This window comes from Palaemon carinicauda, chromosome 11, assembly GCF_036898095.1.
Source record: "Palaemon carinicauda isolate YSFRI2023 chromosome 11, ASM3689809v2, whole genome shotgun sequence".
NCBI classification, from domain to species: Eukaryota; Metazoa; Arthropoda; class Malacostraca; order Decapoda; family Palaemonidae; genus Palaemon; species Palaemon carinicauda.
This window is the reverse complement of record NC_090735.1, coordinates 140,380,849-140,404,768: the sequence shown is the minus strand read 5'-3', so window position 1 is coordinate 140,404,768 and position 23,920 is coordinate 140,380,849. Positions and strand designations below refer to the sequence as shown.

The 23,920-nt window shown below is 38.6% G+C and overlaps 1 protein-coding gene across 3 annotated transcripts in view; it reads right to left on the bottom strand.

Annotated features, from left to right (window-relative positions):
* LOC137650249 (probable glutamate receptor) overlaps positions 1-23,920 on the bottom strand; it is a 110,068-nt gene that overhangs the window by 32,789 nt on the left and 53,359 nt on the right. For all 3 annotated transcript variants that reach the window (XM_068383545.1, XM_068383543.1, XM_068383544.1), the window contains 2 exons: positions 12,102-12,247; positions 11,387-11,485 (listed from right to left, as the gene is read on the bottom strand). In XM_068383545.1, coding sequence (XP_068239646.1) covers positions 11,387-11,485; positions 12,102-12,247 — 245 coding nt within the window. The remainder of the gene's footprint in view (positions 1-11,386; positions 11,486-12,101; positions 12,248-23,920) is intronic.

Genomic DNA, 23,920 nt, shown 5'->3' with positions numbered 1-23,920 from the left:
AGGATTCAACTTCATACCCCATAATTTGCACCATGCACTAATTCTAGCTAAATCTCTATTAAGGGATTCACCAACCCCAGATCTACATTCAGGGGATGGAATTGATGCAAAGAGAGTAGCATCATCTGCATATGCAACAAGCTTGTTTTCAAGGCCAAACCACATGTCATGTGTATATAGTATGAAAAGTAATGGGCCAAGAACACTACCCTGTGGAACACCGGATATCACATTCCTATAATCACTATGGTGCCCAGCAACAACAACTCTTTGAGATCTATTACTTAAAAAATCAATAATAATGCTAAGAAACGACCCACCCACTCCCAACTGTTTCAGTTTGAAAACAAGGGCCTCATGATTAGCACGGTCAAAGGCAGCACTAAAATCAAGGCCAATCATACGAACTTCCCGACCACAATCAAGGGATTTCTGTACAGCATTGGAGATTGTAAGAAGGGCATCACATGCTCCAAGGCCTTTACGAAAACCAAATTGCAAACTAGGGAGTAGATGATTACCTTCAGCAAACCTGTTAAGACGTTTTGCCAGAAGACGTTCAAAAACTTTAGATAATATGGGAGTTATGGAAATTGGGCGGTAATCAGTGGGACTTGAGCTACCACAAACACATTTACATAGAGGAGTAACATTACCAATTCTCCAACTAGTGCCAAAAGCGCCCTCTTCTTGCTAACTTGAGCAAAATAACAGATAACTTTGGAGCTAAGAAATCTGCTGTCTTTATAAAAAACAAAGGAAAAATACCATTTGGGTCTACACCTCCATAGGCATCAAGATCCATCAACAGAGCTTTAATCTCACGAGATCGAAAAGCTAAACTAGTTAGTTTAGCCTCAGGAAAACAGGAATGAGGAAGTTCAAGTTTTTCATTACTCTGTTTACTGTCGAAAACATCAGCCAAAAGGGTTGCCTTTTCCTTTGGACAGTGAGTGACTGAGCCATCTGGTTTGAGTAAAGGAGGAACTGTTGCAACTACACCAAAGAGTGCAGATTTAAGGGTAGACCACCATTTATGTTCCTGAGTTGTACCAGAAAGTGTTTCTTTTATGGTTAAATTGTACTCCTTTTCAATTGAGGCATAAACTCTCTGAGCAAAAGCTCGAAGCTGAGTATAGTTGCTCCAGGTCAAATCTGATCTGTTACCCTTCCAAAGATGATAGGCCTCCTGTTTCTCCAAATAAGCACGTCTACAATCATCATTGAACCACGGTTTGTCCTTCACTCGGTACCTTAGCACACGAGAAGGGATACGCCTATCAATTATGTTGACTAGATTCTCATTCAAAGGGACAACAGGATCTGCACTATCATATAATTGTGACCAATTCAAGCACAAAAGATCATGCAAAATCCCATTCCAGTCTGCTTGGGATTTCATATAAATTTTACAAGAATATGATATATCAGGGACAGGCTGCTCAGTCTTCACTAATAATGAAATCAAGGCATGATCAGATGTCCCGACTGGAGAACCAACCTTACTAGTTATAACGCCAGGGGAGTCAGTGTATACGAGGTCCAAGCAATTACCAGACCTGTAAGTAGCTTCATTTATGATTTGCTCACAGCCTGATTCAGAGGCAAAGTCTAAAGCTCTTTAAGCCATGGCGATCGGTAGGAGAGATAGAACTTAGGTGTGCAGTAGTATGAATTTATTCTTTATAGGGCAGAAAATGAGCACTCTTCTGAAGTTGTGTTGCTTGATATGGTTAAGATTAAATAAGCCAACTGGAATGCTTCATTGAAAACTGAATGAAGCCTGTATTTTACTATGAATTCTACTAATTTGTATACATTTTTTGCCTGCAAACTCTCGAGATGGATACAGTACAAAAAGTTCATTCTTCAAACAAATGTAGCCAAAGAGGTATAGAAACCCTTTATCTTGGTTAATAAAGGATCAGGGAACTGCTTCATGGACACTTCCTTTTTCTCGTGCCCAAAAAAGTTGGACAACTCAAGCTTTGAAAGGGAAGAGTACCTGGTCGTAATTTGCATGAATACACTTTCTACTATGTTCTGATAGATTGCAAGATAAGATTTTTTTTATTTTTACAACCATTGCTTTAATCCTTTTCGGCCTTTGTAATTTTTGGTCACTGTCATTGCATCTACCTTCTACTAGAAACAGTCACAGCAGAAACACATAAGTTTTAAAATTCGTGTTCCTTTTCATGCATTAGGCATTGAGAAACCTCATTTTATTTACAGCAGTAAAGAACATCAAACATTATGCTATGTAGCACATTATACAACATATCAGTATAGCCAAATAATTTTTAAAATATTTCAAGCAATAGTATTGTTTGAAATTCTTGCAGAAATTTCTCAAATCCATGTGCGTTCACAACAGTGTCAGTGTCCCAATCTGCAGAGCTTTCAGTAATGGGCTGGAAAAAACTATTAGTTTGGGCATGTACTCCTAAATTGTGTTGTTTTAACGAGAAGTAAAATTCCATCTGGAGGGTGCAGCAGTGGGTAATTTCCTTGCAAAAAGAAAAAAATTCCTGAGGTGCATGCACTCGCTTAGCAGAATTAGAAAAAAATTGCTGCTAGACCACCCAGAATTTGAAAAAGTATTTTACACTTCATAATATTAGAAAGGCCTTGCCGAAGAATTAAATTCAATTTTTAAGCATACCAGTGTGTAAAAATAGCAAGGAGATATTTATCTAAACTTTTTTTGTCCGGCAGCGTGCTGGCATGCCCACTCATCACACTTGCTCCATCATATGATGACTGGCCAACCAGCTTCTCTTTTCTGATTGAGTGACTTAATAACATTTTTATTTCATAATAAATAATATATCATAATTCTTGCCAGTCTTATTACTATGCACATATGGCAAAGACACTTTATACATACTACCTTACTAGAAATACAGTTCGTTGATATGGACACCTAATGCCTAAGTTTTTAACAGCCTTCCTTCACATTCCACCATACACGCCTTGCCACATAACGATACAATTAATCATTGGGAGTGCAGTGTATCTACAGAACACATAAACTCTTAAATCATGAAATATTATTCAGAATGGATAGTAACAACAAAGAAAATGTCCTTTTCCACTTACTGCTGAATTTATATACAACTGCCATGGATTTCTCTCTGTGGCTGAAGGTGTGCACACCTAGCACCCACTGAATATATAACCCTGGTATCCACACTAATAGTATAGTGTCATTATTCAAATGAGTTCTATTGGTTGCAATAATGTAAGCTTGCATTGAATTTCTACTATATAAAATGGCAGAAGATTATTTAAAAAAGATTTCCAAGCCTAAATGACACAGATTAAGGAAAGGCATAGAAGGTGTAGGCTACTAAGCACTGTCTCAGGATACAGTAAAACCAGAATTTGTGGCAACATCTGTGCATCCCAGACCTGCCAAGTCGCTGAAGAGGTGCACTAATTGGTGTCAGGTTGTCTCTTGTAGATTTGTTCCAATATAAAAACAAACCATCGAGGCTGTGTGCGGACATTTGTCATCCAGAAAACACCAGTTACTTACAATTTTTGTAAGATAACAAAGTTTAGGTAGCAGGTTGGCCAGGGCACCAGCAACCCATTGAGATACTACCACTAGAGAGTTATTGGGTCCTTTGACTGGCCAGACAGTACTACATTGGATACTTCTCACTGGTTATGGTTCATTTTCCCTTTGCCTACACATACATTGAATAGTCTAGCCTATTCTTTACATATTCTCCTCTGTCATACACCTGACAACACAGATATTACAGAACAATTCTTACTTGCTCAAGGGGTTAACTACTGCACTGTAATTGTTCAGTGTCTACTTTCCTCTTGGTAAGGGTAGAAGAGACTTTAGCTATGGTAAGCAGCTCTTCTAGAAGGACACTCCAAAATAAAAACATTATTCTCTAGTCAGGGGTATCGCCATAGCCTCTGTACCATGATCTTCCACTGTCTTGGGGTAGAGTTCTCTAGCTTGAGGGTACACTCAGGCACACTATTCTCCCTTATTTATCTTTCTCTTATTTTGTTACAGTTTTTTATAGTTTATATATGAAATATTTATTTCAGTGTTGTTACTCTTCTAAAATATTTTATTTTAATTGTTAATTACTTCTATTATATCCTCGTTTCCTTTCCTCACTGGGCTATTTTCCCTGTTGGAGCCCTTGGGCTTATAGCATCCTACTTTTCCAAATAGGGATGTAGCTTGGCAAGTAATAATAATAACAATAATAATAACAACAACAATAATAATAATAATAATAATAATTAGTCCATCACATGATTTCCAATAAGGGGGTTAAATTTTGAGTTGGTTGTACACTCCTGTCTAGCTCACTTTTTTTGGTACCAAACAATGGGAAAAAAAGTCTGCTATCCAAGGGACAGTGACACTGCTCTTGCAAGCAGGACAATGCCCTAGAGAATAACCATATACACATAAGTGCCCAAGCCCACTCTCCACTCTAGGTAAGACCAGAGAGGGCCCAGAAATTGCTGCTGATGACTGGCTCCCCAAACCCGCCAAGGATGGTAAGTTTGGAACGTGGAGCGTTCACTTCAACAACTCTGGGAGATCACCTTCATTGAAAACTTTACCCAAACATCCCTGACTCGGTTTATTTAACTCAAAATCCCTTAAACAATGTGGTTGGAGCATGAAATAATCTTAATTACCTCTGAAGAAGGGATCTAACCAAGGACATAAATAACCTTAGAAATTTACCTGACAAGTCAATTTAAGTTCTCAATAGCATATAGGTAAAAAGGTAAATAGGCAAAAATTGGTTAAATAAAAGATCTGAGATTCTCTTCACCTATCTCACACCTTTATTCTTACAAATTACACTTTTCTCCATATGGTCATCTTAAAAGTTACACAATTTTTAACAACGCAACAAAGGATTATCCAGAACATAAAACATGTAGGGATTTGACAAGTAATATAAATTAACCCATGAATGAAATTTGTTAGTCAAAGGAGTAAAACACAACGGGACACTTCCAAAAAGAGTCTACTCTGTTGTCCGATTTATTAAGGGATTCAGTCAAACACGTGGATGATGATTGATTGAATTATCCATAAGATTATAATATCATAGATCACAATGGCCAAGGTGTGTTTCAGTCTTGGTATGTGGTGAGGTCAACCCCTATTTCTATGGGCCTGCCCTCGAGACTCTCCCGATATGCTGCGAAGACAGGATAAAGGGAGCCACACTGTTGCTACTGCTTCAAGGAGACTTCTTCCTCTTCTGGATGTACGGGGTAGAGGGTTAAGTGTTCACTGAGGACAGCCCCTGAGAGCTTAGCCTAGTTCAGCACTTCGGATGGTCTATCATTATAGACTGAGCAGTTTGAAAGGGAGAAGATGTTTACCTGTCTCCTCAACAGACAAAAAACTTCATATGTTCTTATAGGCCTACACAGTCTTGAGGTGCCATGTCGGAATTGGAAACGTGATTAATTTCCCTGCAGAAATAAGGATCCTGATGGGTGTCTATATAAAATACAAATAGCTAATCTTGCAACACTTGGTGTATATAAAATAGAATGTGTCATTGGAAATATGGCATACCAGGTGAAAATGAGTGGTGAGAGACTGGTACATAGGTGTTGGACAAGAGCTGGTGATAAATTGAAGTTTTTCAAAAATAAAGATAATAACAAGTATACATGGGTTAGAGTGGCAAATGGATGAGTGGTATAAAGGGCATTAATAGATTATGTGTTGTTAACAAGAAGGATGTTTGAAAGATATGTAAGTGTTTAGGGGTATGGCTAAAGTTATGTATGTTCATTTTTTGGTTGCAGGAAAATGAGTTGTAGCAAAAGAGTAGGGAGATGTAAAAGGGAGGTAGTAAAGGTTGAAGAGTTGAAAAAAAAAAAAAAAACCAGAGGTAAAAAATTAATATCAAGAAAGGTTGAAAGCGCCATAAGACAGGGCAAAAGTGAGAGAAACTGGTAATTTAGAGGAGTGGAAGTTAATAAAAGAGAATTTTGTTGGGTTTGCAAGTAATTTGTGTGGCAAGAGAATTGTTGGAGGCAGCATAAGGAAGGGTAGTGAATAGTGGAATGGAGTGAAGATGAAAGTAGATTTGGAAGAGAAAAAGAGGGCATTTGAAGAATGGTTGCAGAGTAATAGAGTAGAGCATGAAAGATATAGAGAAAACTGTGGAAGTGAAACGTAAGGTAGCTCAGGCAAAGAGGGAGGCTGAATGGAGGTGGGGTCAGGGTTTGGGTCATTTGTTCGTATGAAGAGAATAAGTAGTTTTGGAGAGAAATAAGGAGAATAAGGAAAGGTGGATCTAAAATTGAAGAGACAGTGAAAGATGAAAATGGAAGGTTGTGGAAAGGAGAGGAGGCAAAGAAAAGGTGGGGTGAGTATTGTGAAAGGTTGCTGAATGCTGGGGATAAAAGAGGGGCAAATATAATTGCTGTTGCAGATGTTGAGGTGCCAGTGATGGGAGATGAAAATGAAAGAGAGAGTACAAGAGAGGAAGTGAAAAGAACACTAGATGAAACAAGAACAGGAAAAGCAACTCGTAAGGATGTTGTAATGTCTGAAATATTAAAGGAAGGGGGTGCGACTGTCCTTGAATAGTTGGTGAGATTGTTCAATATATGTTTTATGTTGTCAATAGTACCAGTGGACTGGGTGTGTGCATGTATTGTTCCACTATAAAATGGGAGATGTACACGAGTGTTGTAATTCGAGGGGTATTAGTCTGTTGAGTGTGGTTGGAAAAGTGTATGACAGAGTGCTAATTAATAGGATTAAGGATAAAACAGAGGATTCAATTTTTAAACAGAGGATGCAATCTTAGAAGTACAGGGTGGTTTTAGAAGTGGTAGGGGACGTATGGGTCAGATTTTTACAGTTAGGCAGATATGCGAGAAATATTTAGCAACAGGCAAGGTGGTGTATGTTGCGTTTGGATCTGGAGAAAGTTTATGATGGGGTTGATAAGGAGGAGATGTGGAAAGTGAAGAGGTTATATGGAATTGGTGGAAGGTTTTTGCAAGCAGTGAAGAGTTTCTACATAGACAGTAAAGCGTGTGGTAGGATAGGAAATGAAGAGAGTGATTGGTTTCCAGGGAGAGTGGGGACTGAATCAGGGATGTGTGATCTCACTATGGTTGTTCAATTTGTCTGTTGATTTTGTTGTGGAAGAGGTGAATGCTTGAGTGCTTGTTCAGAAGTTGAAACTGTCAGATGAGAGTGATCACGAGTGGGAGGTGAATCAGTTGTTGCTTGCGGATGATACTGTATTGGTTGCAGACTTAGAAGAGAAGCGGGGTCGATTAGTGAAATAGTTTGGAAGGGTGTGTGAGAGAAGGAAGTTGAGAGTTAATGTGGGTAAGAGTAGGGTTATGAGATGCACAAGAAGGGAGGGTGGTACTAGGTTGAATGTCATGTTGAATGGAGAGTTACTTGAGGAAGGGGATCAGTTTAAGTACTTGGGGTCTGTTGTTGTTACAAATGGTGGAATGGAAACAGACGTACATCAGAGTGAATGAATGATGTAAAGTGTTGGGGGAAGGGAAAGGAGCAGTATAGAATAGAGGGTTAGGAATGAATGTATAGAGAGTTCTGTATGATAAAGTGATTGTACCAACTATGCTGTATGGATCGGAGTTGTTGCGATGTGACGGATAGACAGAAATTGAATGTGTTCGAGATAGAGCGTCTGAGGAGCATGGCTGGTGTTTCTTGATTAGATGTAGGGTTAGGCATGAAGTAGTGAGGCTGATGACAGGTGAAAGAAATGAATTAGCAGCTAGAGTGGATATGAATATGTCAAGGTGGTTTGGCCATGTAGAGAGAATGGAAAATGGCTGTCTGCTGAATTAAGTGATGAATGCAAAAGTTGATGGGAGAAGTACAAGAGGAAGGCCAAGGTTTGGGTGGGTGGATGGATGGAGTGATGGAAGCTCTAGGTGATAGGAAGATAGATGTGAGAGAGGTAAAACTTTACTAGAAATAGGAATGAATGGCGAGCATTTGTGATGCAGTTCCGGGAGGCACTGCTGCTTCCTCCGGCTGCTGAGGTAGTAGCAGTAGGGGATTCAGCATATGAAGCATCATTTGTGGGGGATAACGGAGGAGGGTGGGTTATGGCACCCTAGCAGTGACCAACCAAAATCGGCTGAATCCCTTGTCGTCTGGGAGGAGTGAAGCGAAGAAGAGTTCCCTTGTATTAATTTTTATTATGTTGACTACCCCCCAAAATTAGGGGAAGTGCCTAGGTAGATAGATAGTCTGGCATATACAATAACTGATATAATGAAAGAGGAATCAACAAAGACAGTGCATGTTGGATAATAAGATTTCTAATCAAACAGTCTTGAAATTTATGCACAGAGATGTACATGAAATACACAAACTCTAATGTACAATTTGCTACCAAGAGCAGAGAATTATTTATCATAGAATATACCCTGCTCAAGGAAATTACAATAACTTCATTCAGACAGCTAATTAGTACCACAGAAATCTACCAGTCGTGACATCAAGAAAAGAGAATCTTGATAGATAGGATAGAAAATGGAGAGGGTAACTAGAATGGATCATGCAAGAGAAACAAGAAAACGGATAAAGCTGACTAAACTAAATAATGCATGAGCTTAATTAATATAAAAGATTAATGAAATTGAATCGTGAAGATAATTCTTCACACCTTATGATTGACCAAAACAAACGTAACACTTAATTCAATTTATGCGTCTCTAAAATCATCCAATTGTCAAAGTTTCCTTTATTTAACTAGATAGATGTAAATTTTACAAGTATTTACATTAGGGATTATTATCAACATTTCTAAGACTTGAGGCACTAAGATTTACTTTTAACTGTTAGTTACAATCCAAGGGGATAAGTAGTGACTTTGTGAAGAATTATCTTCACTTTATTCTTATTTGAATGCTATCTTTTAGTTTCTGCATGATGTAGTTTATCTACCCTTCTCTGTTTTCTTGTTGACTTTTGCACAATTTATTTGAGTTACTCTCTCCATTTTCTATCCCATTTATCAAGATCCTGATCATGATGTCATAACAGATAGAATTCTCCGGTAGTAGGCCTACTCTGCATGAAATGGTTCTTAAAGTGTTTCCTTAAGCAACGTATTTCAGGATAAATTATTTTTCTGGATTTGGTTGTAAACTATGCATTATTATTAGTGTGTATTTCATTTGTAGCAGAAGGTCCTCAACTTACAAAATTAATTGGTTCCAAGAAACTGTTTGCATGTCGAATTGTTTGTATGTTGAATTTTGTGACCTTAGGCCTAGGATAGGCCTAACCTGAATCCCATGCATAAAATTTCAAGGTATAAAAGTCAACAAATAGTCAGATTTCATATGAAATAGATATCAGGTTATTACAAATGCTGTTTTGTTTACTGTATTAAATGACAGAATAATGTTTTATTACAGTATTTCTTAATCTTATCTTTGTTATCGTCAGTTGGATTTGAGTTTGTATCTCCGAATGTTTGGAAGTCGAATCCTTTATAAGTTGAGGACCTTCCAACCAACATTAAAGTTTGTTTATCTTAGAAATTCATTGACCACCATGTGCTGCATTTTCCAATTTCTCTTTAATAAATCAATTATTGTATATACCAGATAGGTTTATTCTTTGCGGTATTCCCCTGGAGCTGCAAGATTACTCCTTGTATTGTTAATAGACACCCTGCAAGACCTCTCCTCCTACAGGCAAATTAAACACATTTTATAATTCTGATATGGTACCTCAGGCCGGACAGGCTTAGGAAGGCATACGGCACTATTCTGCTACTTGGAAGGTGAGGTGAAAGATTTCCCCTTTGTATGGACCACCCTATAACAGAAGTGAGGTCGCACTATTGAGATCTCTCACTGCCCTTCCTCCATGAATATCTTCCCCAGCTCCTATCTGGTGTGCCAATAAGAGAAAGGAGCACATCTGGAAGCAACAAATGCCAAGAAGACTAATGCTCCCATTATCCTTTTTCCTCATTAACTAGGGGAATCTTGAGGATGGCCCCATGGAACTACCATTGACCTTGACAATCACTCACTTTGGAGTGCACCCGGACTTTGGGATCTATAACACGTGAGTTATATAGGTATTTATACATAGCCACATTCCCCATCAAAAATAACTGTAATTTCTTTAATTTTAGATCACTGTCTAGCTCAGAACATTCAGGCATGCATGTGGAGTTCGTTGTATAATTATAACTTTATGGACGTTGGACACTGTTCTATAGGTCATTGTTCAAAAGTTTGATTAAACCTCATTAATTCCTAGGACAGTCAAGTAGACCTTTGGTCTAAGATTCCTGTTGTATTTATGTAATCAACTAAACCCTTTTCACTCTGCATTATCACTATTATTTGTCATTTTTTTGTGGATTATGCTGTGTTTTATGTTTATTTTCATTAACCTTTTGTTACACTGTTAAATTTTGCCTCACCTATTAAGAAGACCATGTGAAGATAACTAACTTCTGCAATAAAGGCATATTAGGTTAAAGGAATCTCCGATTTTGATTTAGCTTCAATCATGTTTATTTAAAGTTTATCTATGTATTCATTTGTATCCCTCCCTAAGAGGTAGTTAAATCTATACATGCTCCCACTACATTATTCAAAGAATGTAGGTTAAAGAAACAGAGTTCGGTATGGTTGGATGAGATGTATATCAAAGTGAACACTTCCTGAAGTTGTTGAAGTGAGCAATCCTTATTCTAAATATGAGCCACCAGGTAGATTTTAACATGAATTTAAAAACCCTATTCACTGCAGCTCTATTTCCCATTCTTTGCGGTATTGTCTATAAGTCAATTAATTTGTTTAGTACTCTCAGTTGGGGTGTATTATTCCCGAGCCGGTGTAACACCTGAACACTTTGATGGTACTGGTACTGACAAATCCAGTATATATCTATCATTAATTGTCTCTCCATAAAGTGTGTGTGAGGTTTACATACTATAATTTCCTATACATTTTCCCTGTAGCATGGGAAGTGATGGCGCTCTAATCCAACAGGAAGGAATTTGGATATCTATTGTGGGGAGGTTCTCCCTGAAAACTAAATTCCCCCCTCTTCTATTTTTCCAGACTCCTACCCTATTTTTGACAGAAGCTCTTTAATAAAAAGCTTGATAATTTATTTTACTAAGTCAATGAGTCAACTATGAGAAAATTATTCAATAAAAATTGAAATACTGTACTGCTTTCTGACTAATACAGCAGTTATTTCATGTATTTTCCTAGTAAATAACATCCAGATAATTTCAAAGAGACGACTTCCAATTTTGCTAAACCGAAATAATTTCAAAATTATGGTATTGTACTTATCAAAGAATATGGTTGGAAAAATACTAACCCGCTTTCCACCAACAATACTGCTTCCAACAAAGCTCCTTGATCTATCTTCATGGTTAAATAGATCCCAGGTCTGTTTGAATATACCTTCAGTAGCAGTCTGCAAACAAAAAAAATTCTTTGATAAGAAATCATATATAGTCTTGTTATAAAATGTGGTTGATGATAGCTCGCATTTCAAAGATCATCAACCACTCTTACATTTAATATTACATGTCCATTAGTGATATGAGTAAATATTGCTGATTTAGCTTTGAAAAGATAGTTACTTCATGTAAAGAAGCTTAAGTAGTATTTAGATATAAAGAAGCATGATATACTACTACTATTATATCAAAACCTTGAGACCATCGAGCATCAAATATTATGCCTCTCCTCCTCACAACTCCTTCACCAACAAAATGGCCCCCTTTGACTCTTGTCTCCTGCGAATTAGACTATGGTCTCTGTGGACCATTGACCATACCACATTTAAAAAAAAACTTTTCTTGTCGTGGTCTGATGGAAGAGGAACGAGGAGGGGAGACTCGTGTTAAACTGTAACAGTTTTAAGCACAGCATGAACACTACAGCTCAATAGAGCCATAATAGTAGCAATAATAGAAGTATATTATTTATTAACTGTGTTTAAATGCTGTTTGTGATTTCTTTAGTTAGCTTCAAAGGACAATTACTCCATGGATCTGAAATCAGGGAAGTGCTTACAAAATATATACCTTGAAAAGAGTTTCATAACTACTGCCTTCTAATGTTCCCACAGTAAATCCCTCCTTGGTGGCTCTGGGGAGGTCCTCTAAGGAATCTATGGGAGTCTCATAGGCTGGGATGGCCAATACAGCTGTTAACATTCCTGAGTATAAAGCTGTAAAGAGAGGATAAAATTATTGATGGATATTAATTCCAGTGAAAACTACAGTATATAAAATAAGTATATCCTATAAGTTAACGTTTATTGCTGTTCAAATATGTGCAAACTCTTATTTCAATGAATCCATGACTTCCTTTGATTTTTTGTTCTTTTGTTTTTAAAACAGGAAATAGACTCAAGACTTTTCACAGATTAACTTCCCCTTTCACACTTGCTGGTTGGCAAATTGACGATGATGGAAAACTCTTTATGTCACTTTTTACTCTTTTGTGAACATAATAGCTGTCAAGATCTTCTGACTTGTGTAGCATTTTTTGTTGCCCATAACTATTACTTTTAATCTCCAAGCCAGGCAAATATCACAAACTTTCAAAGTAATTTGTATTTTCCTAGCATACAAAATCTCAGTCCCTTAATTATGGAGATTGATTCAGCATTAGCTGGAGTTGGTCATTAAAGCTGAATAACAAGTAGTTATCCAATTGGTGAGGATGCAGGATGAGTAGCAATGCCACCTTTCTAGCTAGAGAGCCTTCACTTTTGACCTGTCAGCCTAGGACAGAGGGATGGATGAGGAGGGAAGTTGAAATAAAATTCTCAGGTTTGTATGCTTAAGAAAAATACAAAAGACTACAAAATTTTGATTAGTTTCTATACAACATACAAACCCTCATCCTTTAATTAGGGTGACTCACCGCTTGCTGGGTTGTAAGTCCCCTGGAACCTAAACTAAACAATTGATTTTCTTCCCTGGAAGGGATCACCACTTGATCCGTGCAGAAGCAAAGCGATGACTCCAGCAACCTCCTACCTGACTTTCATAAGGATGAAAGGTTGATAAGACTGGGCTATACATGCATGTACCCAATCAAACTAGAGAAACCCTTCCCTCGAAGGGGACGTCACTTGGAAACATATACCTTGTATGATGATTAATGGCTTGGTATATGATCCACCATTCCCTCACTTGTTAAAGGATGATGAGAGAGATACTTGTTTAGTCCTAAATAATGGAGCTCTGAAGTAAAGCTTACCAGTATCAAGTCAGTCAAGCTCTTAATATTTCGACTGCTTGGTCCCCGAAGCGTGGACAGAAGAATGATGGAAAAAAAGGCAGTCATACCACCTTTCATTCCAGACTAACATCTACGCATTACCTTAGACAAGATGCATCATTGTACCATGTGGGAGCTGGGCTGGTTACAAAACTACCTGTGCAGTCATCACAGGTCCAAGCACAAAGGTATCAAGGGACTTGTGGGTACACCTGTTATGTATTATTGTAACAATGTGCTATGTTATTTCAAGTGTTTCAGGTATTGCACAACATTGCATCATATTGCATGAATAAGACATGTTATGCTTTGATCATAAGAGTAATGATTTGTTTTGGTATTAGGATTCAAACATTTGTTGGTTACCTCAGATAAGATGTGATTCTTTATGATTTATGCTGGAGTAGGATTTAAGTCTTTTCAGAGCGATGCTCTTTTGTTTAGCAATGTTTTGGTTAGTGAGATTTGTGTAAGACGCTCCATATACACTTGAGAGTCAGCTGTCACAAAGAGAAGTTCATAATGTAGTCTTTTATACATTAAAGACGTATTTTATTAATACCAACGTATTATTATCCATCAAGCAGATATCGACGAGATGGGATCAGCTGAGAAATAATTACTAATGATTATACATCTCTGTTTCCAGGTAATTATTATGGTTAATAGAACTTCCTACCAAAGTACAAAATCCCACAGTGGCGACGAGATGGGATCAGCTGAGAAATAATTACTAATGATTATACATCTCTGTTTCCAGGTAATTATTATGGTTAATAGAACTTCCTACCAAAGTACAAAATCCCACAGTGGCGACCGACGATCGAGGACGACGGACAAGCAGGGAGAAGCATTGGAGCATATGTACAAAGACGGCCAGCACAAGAGAAGTTCCGTTCTTACATTGGAAATCAAGAGTAAAATTGCCCAATGAAGATTTTACCAGCAGCAGAATAGGAATTTCATCAAATACACAAAAGGGTGAAATTTTAAGTTGGGTAGGTAGGAAGTATACTTGTGACTGCAACTTAACCTACCACAAGGTAAGCAAACAAAATGCCTTTTAACATCGAAGCACCTCAAGCTTTTAGCGTCACTGCTGAGCCTAATTCTGTTGCAACACGATGGCAACAGTGGTGTGAGGAATTTAAGATTTATTTAGAAGCATTAGGGAACATGAAGGATGCACAAAAGAAGGCATTATTACTTCATACAGCAGGTAGGGAAGTTCGGGAAGTGTTTAAGACTTTGCAGCCTACAGATGACACAAGTGAAGCTGCAATTAAGGCACTTACCACATATTTTGCTCCTCAAGTCAATAAATTTTTTGAAAGATACCAGTTTTCAGCGCAAGCTTATCAGAAAGAAAATGAAAGTTTAGATGCATTTGTGACTAGACTAAAGAATTTAGCTGTTTCATGTGAATTTCTAGAGTTAGAGAATGTTATCATAGATCAGGTAATTGCACATTGCACATCAGAAGAGCTAAGAAAGAAATTATTGCAAGATAAAGATTTAACATTAGAAAAGGTATTGATAACAGGCAGAGCTTTAGAAACATCAAATAGGCAAAGTCACATAATAGGTAGTTCTACAAGCAATAGAATGGAAAATTCTAAAATTAATACAGTAGGTTCTAAGTGGAAAACCAATGAGAATCAGAGAAGGAATATGTCAAAGCCTAGTCATAGAAAAGTGCCTAACACTATTGTTCATAAATATCAGAATCAGGCTTATACACAGAAACAACAGGAAAAACCCAAGTGTTTTAGGTGTGGTAAAACTGATCATCTTGCATACGAAGCAAAGAAATGCCCTGCTACTGGACAGACATGCCAGAATTGCAGAAAGCTAGGTCATTTTGCAACTGCTTGTAGATTTCCTAAACAGTACGCAAAGAAAATAAATGCTACAGTTGATACTATGGGTCAAGAGAATAATGAGGAAAATGTTCATGATAATCAGGTTAGTTCAGAAACTGATTTTGCGTTTCACATAAATTCAGTCAATAAAGGTGCAAAGAAACATATCATGGTAGAAGTAATCATAAATGGTAAACCAATTTTGATGCAAGTTGACACAGCAGCCGATGTATCAATTATGTCTGAGAAAATGGCTAAAGGCATTCCTAATTTGTTTTTAGAAGGTACAAATAGAGTTTTGAAAGGTTATAATGGTTTTGATATTCAGGTAATAGGTGTTTCGAACGTAGAAGTACAGTACAAAGAACAGAAATTAGAGAGAATGCCATTAACAGTAGTAAAAGGTAATGGACAAACTTTGCTAGGTTTAGATTGGCTACAGTATTTGAAGTTAGATTGGCCTAGTATTTTGAAGGTTGCAGGTAGACAAGATGAAAACAAAAATGAAATGTCTATGAATGATATCCTATCAGAGTTTCAAGACGTATTTGAAGATAAAATAGGTACAGTAAAGAACGCAAAGGCAATTTTAATTTTGAAACCTGACAATTATCCTAGATTTTTTGCTCCGAGACCAGTACCATATGCATTGAAAAGTGCAGTTGAAACAGAAATCAAGAGATTAGAAAGTGAAGGTTCTTGGGAAAAGGTCACATATTCAGATTGGGCTACACCATTAGTTCCTATTGTGAAGGAAAGTGGACAGGTTAGGTTGTGTGGAGATTACAAAGTAACGTTAAATCCACAACTGCAAGTAGCTCAACATCCCTTACCAAATCCGAAAGACATGTTTGCAACTATGTCAGGATGCAGTGTTTTTTCTAAATTAGATTTAAGACAAGCATTTCAACAGCTTCCCATGGATGAAACTTCACAAGAATTATGTACAGTAAATACATCCTTAGGTTTGTTTAGGCCAAAGAGATTACCTTATGGAGTTGCAAGTAGTCCAGCTATATGGCAACAAACTATGGATAAGATTTTTTCAGGAATGCAAGGAGTATTCATTTTTATAGATGATATTTTAATTGCGGGTAAAGACACAAGAGAACATAGAGAGAGATTGCGAACAGTTCTGAAGAAGTTGAAGGAACATAATATTAGAGTAAATAAGAACAAATGTATTTTAGAAGTTGATTCAGTGGAATACTTAGGTTTTGTAATAAATGGCAAGGGTATTCACAAAACTAAAGAGAAGATTAAAGCTGTACAATCAACAAAAGTGCCAGAAAATGTTAAGGAATTACAATCATTTCTAGGTTTAGTAACATTTTATGGGAATTTCATTCAGAATTTGTCTACAATTGCACATCCATTGTATAATCTGTTGAATAAGGGTGTAGAATGGAAGTGGACAAAAGAGTGTCAGGAATCTTTTGAAAGAATCAAGCAGGAAATAACATCACCTACATTCTTAGTACATTATCGAATGGATTTACCAGTTAAATTAGTTTGTGATGCATCAAACATAGGTCTAGGTGCAGTATTATCTCATGTAATGCCAGATGGAACAGAAAAACCAATTGCATTCACTTCTAGAGTATTGAACAAGGCAGAAAGGAATTACTCTCAAATAGAAAAGGAAGGTTTAGCATTAGTTTATGGAGTTAAAAAATTCCATATGTATCTTTATGGTAGGAAAAAGTTCACACTTGTTACAGATCATAAACCTTTATTAGCAATATTGGGTCCAAAAGCAAGTTTACCTACGTTGGTAGCTGCAAGACTACAACGTTGGGCAGTTACGTTAGCAGCGTACCACTATGATATAGAATACCGTCCAACATCAAATATGGGTAATGCAGATGCTTTATCCAGATTACCCGTAGACAAAGCTCCAGAAGAGTATGATGACAGTGTTCTGTTAATTTCAGTATGTAATGTACCAATAACTGCAAAAGATGTAGCACACAGTACCAAGCAAGACCCAGTACTTAGTAAGGTTTTGGAGAGTTTAATGACAGGTAGGGACTTATGTGGAAAGGAGGAAAATTGTAAACCGTATAAGGATATATGGTATGAACTGAGTGTGACACAAGGAATAGTGATGAGAGGTTCCAGGGTAGTTATTCCTAATTCACTGAGAAATAAGGTTTTGTCTGAAATACATGCTGATCACCAAGGTATTGTAAGATCAAAGTCAATTGCGAGAACTTTTGTATGGTGGCCAGGTGTAGATAAAGATGTGGAATGTTATATAAGGAATTGTATGAATTGTGTTATGCAACAAAACAATCCTCAATTTGCTAGAATGCACCCGTGGGAGTTGCCCAGGTATCCATGGCAAAGAGTGCATATAGATTTTGCAGGTCCTTTTTTGAATTATTTGTTTTTGATAGTAGTAGATGCTTACAGTAAGTGGCCAGAAATTATCCCAATGAAGACGACAACGTCTTACGCCACAATAAAAGAGTTAATGCAAATTTTTTCAACGCATGGTATTCCAGAAAGAATTGTTACAGATAATGGTCCACAATTTACTTCACAAGAGTTTAAAGAATTTTGTAATGTCAATGGTATAAAGCATACATTTTCAGCTACATATCATCCATCTACTAATGGAGAGGCTGAAAGATTTGTCCAAACATTTAAGCACAATATGAAGTGTAGAAGAGCAAATTCAAGTAATATATTTTTGCATGTGTCCAAATTTTTATTGTCTTATAGAACAACGCCGCACAGCACAACAGGCGTGGCACCCTCAAATTTGTTAATGGGAAGGAGGATAAGGTGTAAGTTAGATTTGTTGTATCCAAGTTTGCAAAGTGATTTAGAAGATAAAGGGTATAAACAAATAGCAAAGCTTCCTAATGTAAGACATTTTTTACCTTTGTCTGATGTCATGGTAAGATCGTACAACACTCCAGAGAAGTGGGTACCAGGAGAGATTGTAAGAGAGATAGGAAATTTACATTATGATGTTCGTGTTGGTGATAATGTTGTAAAACGTCATGTTGATCAATTACAGCCGTTAAACAGAAAGACAGTAGAGCATGTGAATGTTAGAGATGAGAAACTTAAAGAAGTTGTTAGATCAAATGAGTCAAGTATTAACCAAGGTGGTCCAACATCCAATGTAGATTCAGAACCAATTCATGTACCAGTACAAGATGAGGTTAAAGTGCTTCCTAATAGGATTAACAGAGGAAAGCCCCCTGAGAGATTAGATTTATGAATGTTTTTACAATGTCAAGTTAAGGGGGAGGAGACTGTTATGTATTATTGTAACAATGTGCTATGTTATTTCAAGTGTTTCAGGTATTGCACAACATTGCATCATATTGCATGAATAAGACATGTTATGCTTTGATCATAAGAGTAATGATTTGTTTTGGTATTAGGATTCAAACATTTGTTGGTTACCTCAGATAAGATGTGATTCTTTATGATTTATGCTGGAGTAGGATTTAAGTCTTTTCAGAGCGATGCTCTTTTGTTTAGCAATGTTTTGGTTAGTGAGATTTGTGTAAGACGCTCCATATACACTTGAGAGTCAGCTGTCACAAAGAGAAGTTCATAATGTAGTCTTTTATACATTAAAGACGTATTTTATTAATACCAACGTATTATTATCCATCAAGCAGATATCGACGAGATGGGATCAGCTGAGAAATAATTACTAATGATTATACATCTCTGTTTCCAGGTAATTATTATGGTTAATAGAACTTCCTACCAAAGTACAAAATCCCACAACACCCTCGCAAGTAAATGGCTGTGAAGGTGGTCTGCCTTCTCCAGACTCAGCCCTTCAACACTTAGCCCACTGACAGGTTTCTCCTGAAGGCAAGAGTGGGTCATTACTCCTGACTTTGTGAGCTCTGGTCCTAGCTGGTGTCTTGACCTTCTCGTCAATCAAAATAAATACTCTATAGATCATCTCATGAACCCCAAAGAGACCTTGTTCCTTGACACCTCTTACTTGGACCTGCCAGTGCAAACAAAAAGTCTCTGATACTTAGACCTGAGGTGTTGGGATCTTTTCAGATAAAACTGCAGAGCTCTCACAGGGCACAAAAAACTCTTCTTGATCACCACCTGACATCTCTCAAAGGGAAGGGATGGAGAACTACTCAAACTTGGGGTCAAGCACTAACGGGTTCTGAGTTTTAGCCAGGAAGTTGGGCACAAAACTGAAGGAAACCTCCTTCCTCAAAGGCTCAGACGAGGTATCCGTAAGAACCTTGAGAACTAAAGGCACGTCCCACTCTGGGTGTGCATGATCCTGGGGTATGAAAGACTGCTCGAAGCTCCTCACAAGCACAGATTTCTCTCAGGAAGTGGAGAGGTCTATGCTCTTCAATTGAAAGACCATACTCAAGGCTGAGCGGTAGCCTTTTGTAGGCAAGATGGGAGGTACTTCTCATGGTAAAGGAAGGTGAGGAAATCCACAATCAGTGCTTCGGCTGGAGAAATATCTCTGCTATGATATGAATCAAAGAAGATGGCCCGCTTAACCTGGTAGACAGAAGCAGAGGCTCTCCAGAGGTATCTAGACGTCTGCACAGTGCCTTGAAAAAAGCTTTTCACTAAGAGGAAATGCTGGATAGCCTCCACTCATGAAGAGCCAATGACTATGAACTGGAGGTACCTCTACAGGGTTATGGTAGCCTATTGGAAATGTCCTTGTCTGGCATTCACCAGACTGGGGTTAAAGTCCCACTCAAAGTTGATAGTTTCTTTAGTGTCTGCAACCTCACTATCCTTATGAGTTAAGAATGGGGATTTGGGGGATCCTATAGGTCTACCTGCTGAGTCATCAGCAACCATTGCCTGGCTCTCCCTGCTCCTAGCTTAGATGGAGACAGGGCTTAGGCACTAATCATATGTATGGATGAAAATCAACACAATATAGTGCTCAAATAAAAATTAATTTCTATCTCATACTGGCATCGAACCCTAGCCCCTTCAAATTAAAGGCAAGGTTACTACCACTCATGCCACCAGAGGCTCTAAAAGAAGTTGGAACCTAAGTGCTAACTGCACTTTCGGATTTACCTGACGAGACATCTCTCATACCAGCTAGTTTTCCCCGACTTACCGACCCACCAGGCAACACAATTGATAGCTTTTAATTCAAATTACCCCTAATGAGTATACGGATGAAAATCAACATAATATCGTGCTCAAATAGAAATAAATTTCTATCTCGTACTGGGATCGAGCCCTAGCCCCTTCAAATGAAAGGCATGGTTGCTACCAATTGTGACAAGAACCATTCACTTCTCCTACTACAGGTTGTGGCAGGGGGTCAACCATGACCTCCACCCCACATAGGATTTTGGCTTATCAAACCGCGCATGTGCCCGAATACAGCCTTGAATGGGGCCATCCTTTCTACCAAACTGAGTGACAACTTATTGGTAAATGGAGAAGCAGGCATCCAGTGACCTGGAAGGAAAGGGGCTGTGACACGGGGACCACTTTGGTACAGTCCACCTCACCTGAAAGAGAGGTGGTGTCATAGGAAGCCCTATCTCTACAAATATGACTGTCCTTCTTGAACCTCTTCCTTTTCTTCATCTTAGAAAAAGACAGAATTCAAGGCAAGAGGACAATGAGGAGGAGGAGGAGGAGAAAGAACTGTCTGAAAGTTTCTTCCTCTTCCTGGCTCTTGCTCCAGGCTCTGCAAGCAGAGTAGTCTATGTCTGAGCAACCATTGATGATGACATTCCCCTAGGGGGTGAAATTACATGGGTTGCTGCTTCAACAAGAGCCACAACACTAGGGCACACTGACACAGGAGAAGGGATAGGCACACTCACAAGCATGGCCGGAGGCACAACCACAGACAATGAGGGAAGAGCAACTGGCCAGAGATCCCCCGACACAAGTGTTGGGCAGATAGATACAGGGGAAGGGGTGGGAATCATTGGATCCAGGTCAGGAATCTGAGTAACCTAAAGAACAGAAGTAATATTTACCTTGATCTTTTTGCCCATATGCCCACCAATGGATTCCCAGGCTCTCCATGCTGGCACCTTACCTGTAGAGACAGGTGGCTACCTTACCAGACTTAACAGCCTTCTTAGGATTGGGGGTGGGTGGTGGACCATCGGGTTCCCTGACACTGGGAGAACCACCATGCCCTTCACTACTGATGCCACTGGGGATAGTTAAGACACCTGTAAAATGGGAAATGGGGTAGAAGAAGCCTTAACTACAAGCTCCATCAACAAAGTCATGGAGGGCTTACCTGAAAGACCTAACTAAATCTAAGATTTGTTTACATCAGCCTCATCTTCAACACACTCCATACTAACAGGCAAAGAGCTTCAAGCCTCCAAAGAGGTGTGACAAACACTAGGGGTTTCCCACACAGCAGTGAAACCTAAAAAATTCGGTGATTTAGATCATCTCAAAGCCTCTGCAGCATACTCACCGGAGACCAATCCAGGGCCCTACGTGTAGGGACGGCATTGGCAGTCACACCCACCGAGGAAACCAAAGCAGCTAGACTTCCACAGAGACTTCTTGGACATTGCCCAATGCCCAGTCTAGCTCCACTGAACACTCCATACGCTTCTTCCACTTCAGAGCATATGCCTGCAACAGCACTAGAGACCAAGACCTAAAGTCAGCACACGGGTATGTCAGAGAAGTCCTGCTGCGGCCACAGAGATGAGGAGGAGGCCTTTTTACGAACACATTTAAATCCCTGATATGGTGGGCTGAAGCAAATTAGCTTACCTAGATTAGTCTACCCAAGTCATTTGCTGTGAGAGGCCATGCTACTGCTAGATGAATTTTACAACATAAAATCATATATAGGTAGTATGTTGGCCAAGGCACCAGCTACCCATTGAGATGCTACCACTAGAGAGTTATGGCGTCTCTTGTCTGGCCAGACAGTACTATATTGGATCCTTTTCTCTGGTTACAGTTCATTTTCCTTTTGCCTATACATACACCAAATAGTCTGGCCTATTCTTTACATATTCTCTTCTGTCCTCATACACCTGACAACGCTGAGATTACCAAACAATTCTTCTTCACCAAAAGGGTTACTGCACTGTAACTGTTCAGTGGCCAATTTCCTCTTGCTAAGGGTAGAAGGGACTCTTTAGCTATGGTACGCAGCTCTTCTAGGAGAAGGACACTACAAAATTAAACCATTTTTCTCTTGTCTTGGTTAGTGCCATAGCCTCTGTACCATGGTCTTCCACTATCTTGGGTTATAGTTCTCCTGCCTGAGGGTACACTCGGGCACACTGTTCTGTCTGGGTTCTCTTCCTCCTGTTTTATTAGGTCTTATATATTTTATATAGGATATATTTATTTTAATGTTGTTACTCTTCTTAAAATATTTTATTTTTCCTTTTTTCCTTTCTTCACTGGGCTATTTTCCCTGTTGGAGCCCCTTAGGCTTAGAGCATCCTGCTTTTCCAACTAGGGTTTTAGCTTAGCAAGTAATAATAATAGTAATAATAATATATATATATATATATATATATATATATATATATATATATATATATATATATATATATATATATATATATATATATATATGTACATATATATACACTGTATATATATATTTTTGGGCTTCCTTAGGTAAATCACTACTAAATATTCCCAGAGAATTTAACCACAGGTTATCACAGAATTCTAACTTCTGGAGCGAGTATCCTAAAGGTTTCCCTTTTAAGACATCGTATATCAACAGGGGACGCATGTATTAACGCGCCACATAGCTATCTACACCCCAAACAGAGTTAACACTTCGGTGTGTAGGGGCGAAGAATAGCTGGGGAGCTGTTCCACAGCTAATCTCGTTTGTGGCTACTTTTGGTACTCGAGACGTAAACAAACGGGCGCCATTGCTAAATGACGTCACGTCCGTCCTCATCCTTCTTCTAGTAGCTTGCCTTGCTAAGACGGATTTTCCCTTGTGCATTTTCATCAGCTTGCATCTTCGTTATGTCGCTACTTTCGGCCTCGCCTTCTTCTGGAAAGTTGAGTACAAGGTTCCAGTATTGTTTAAATAAGCTCTGACCGTAAAGTAACTTTTACTTTTCGAGATATTTGATGTTTTGTGGCAGAGCTGTGCCTCCACCGGACCGGCCATTTTATGGCGTCGCTGTTGGTTTTGCATGCCTTATTTAGATAGCCTCAACAGCGTTTTCCGGCCTCATTAACTAATCGATACTATTAGTTATTTAGTCTTCATAGCTAGGAACTTTTATATCGTGTTTTGACGCTCTTTTATCGGTCATCATCTGACCCCATACCAGTTGGCTAGTATAGCCCCTAGGCCAGAGCGCCTATATCAGTGTTCATGCATGATATTTATCAGTGATCCTAGGTTTATCTATGAAGATAGTGGCATTATTTTACAATACTATTGACTGTGATGCAAGTGTTTTTTCGCCTTCAGGGACCATATAGGGGACAGGTTAGATAGTGTGTCTTTCTAACCTAACCTACCAGTAGGACCCCTATATGCTTCCTTCATCCCCCTGCCTTAGGGCACCCCCTCTGTGTAGTCTTGCTCCCCCTACCACGTAAGGGGTCAAGCTCTTATCAGAGTACTATATCACTTCTCTGTCCTCCCTAAGGGAATGATCCCCCTTAGGGTTGCGTCCGAGAACAAGGAACGGCTAGTCCTTCCTCTTTTGCTGGGGCTAGGTCTCCGACCTTTCCTGCAATAGCGATACGTCTTCCATCCTTCCTAGTTCAGGGTGTGA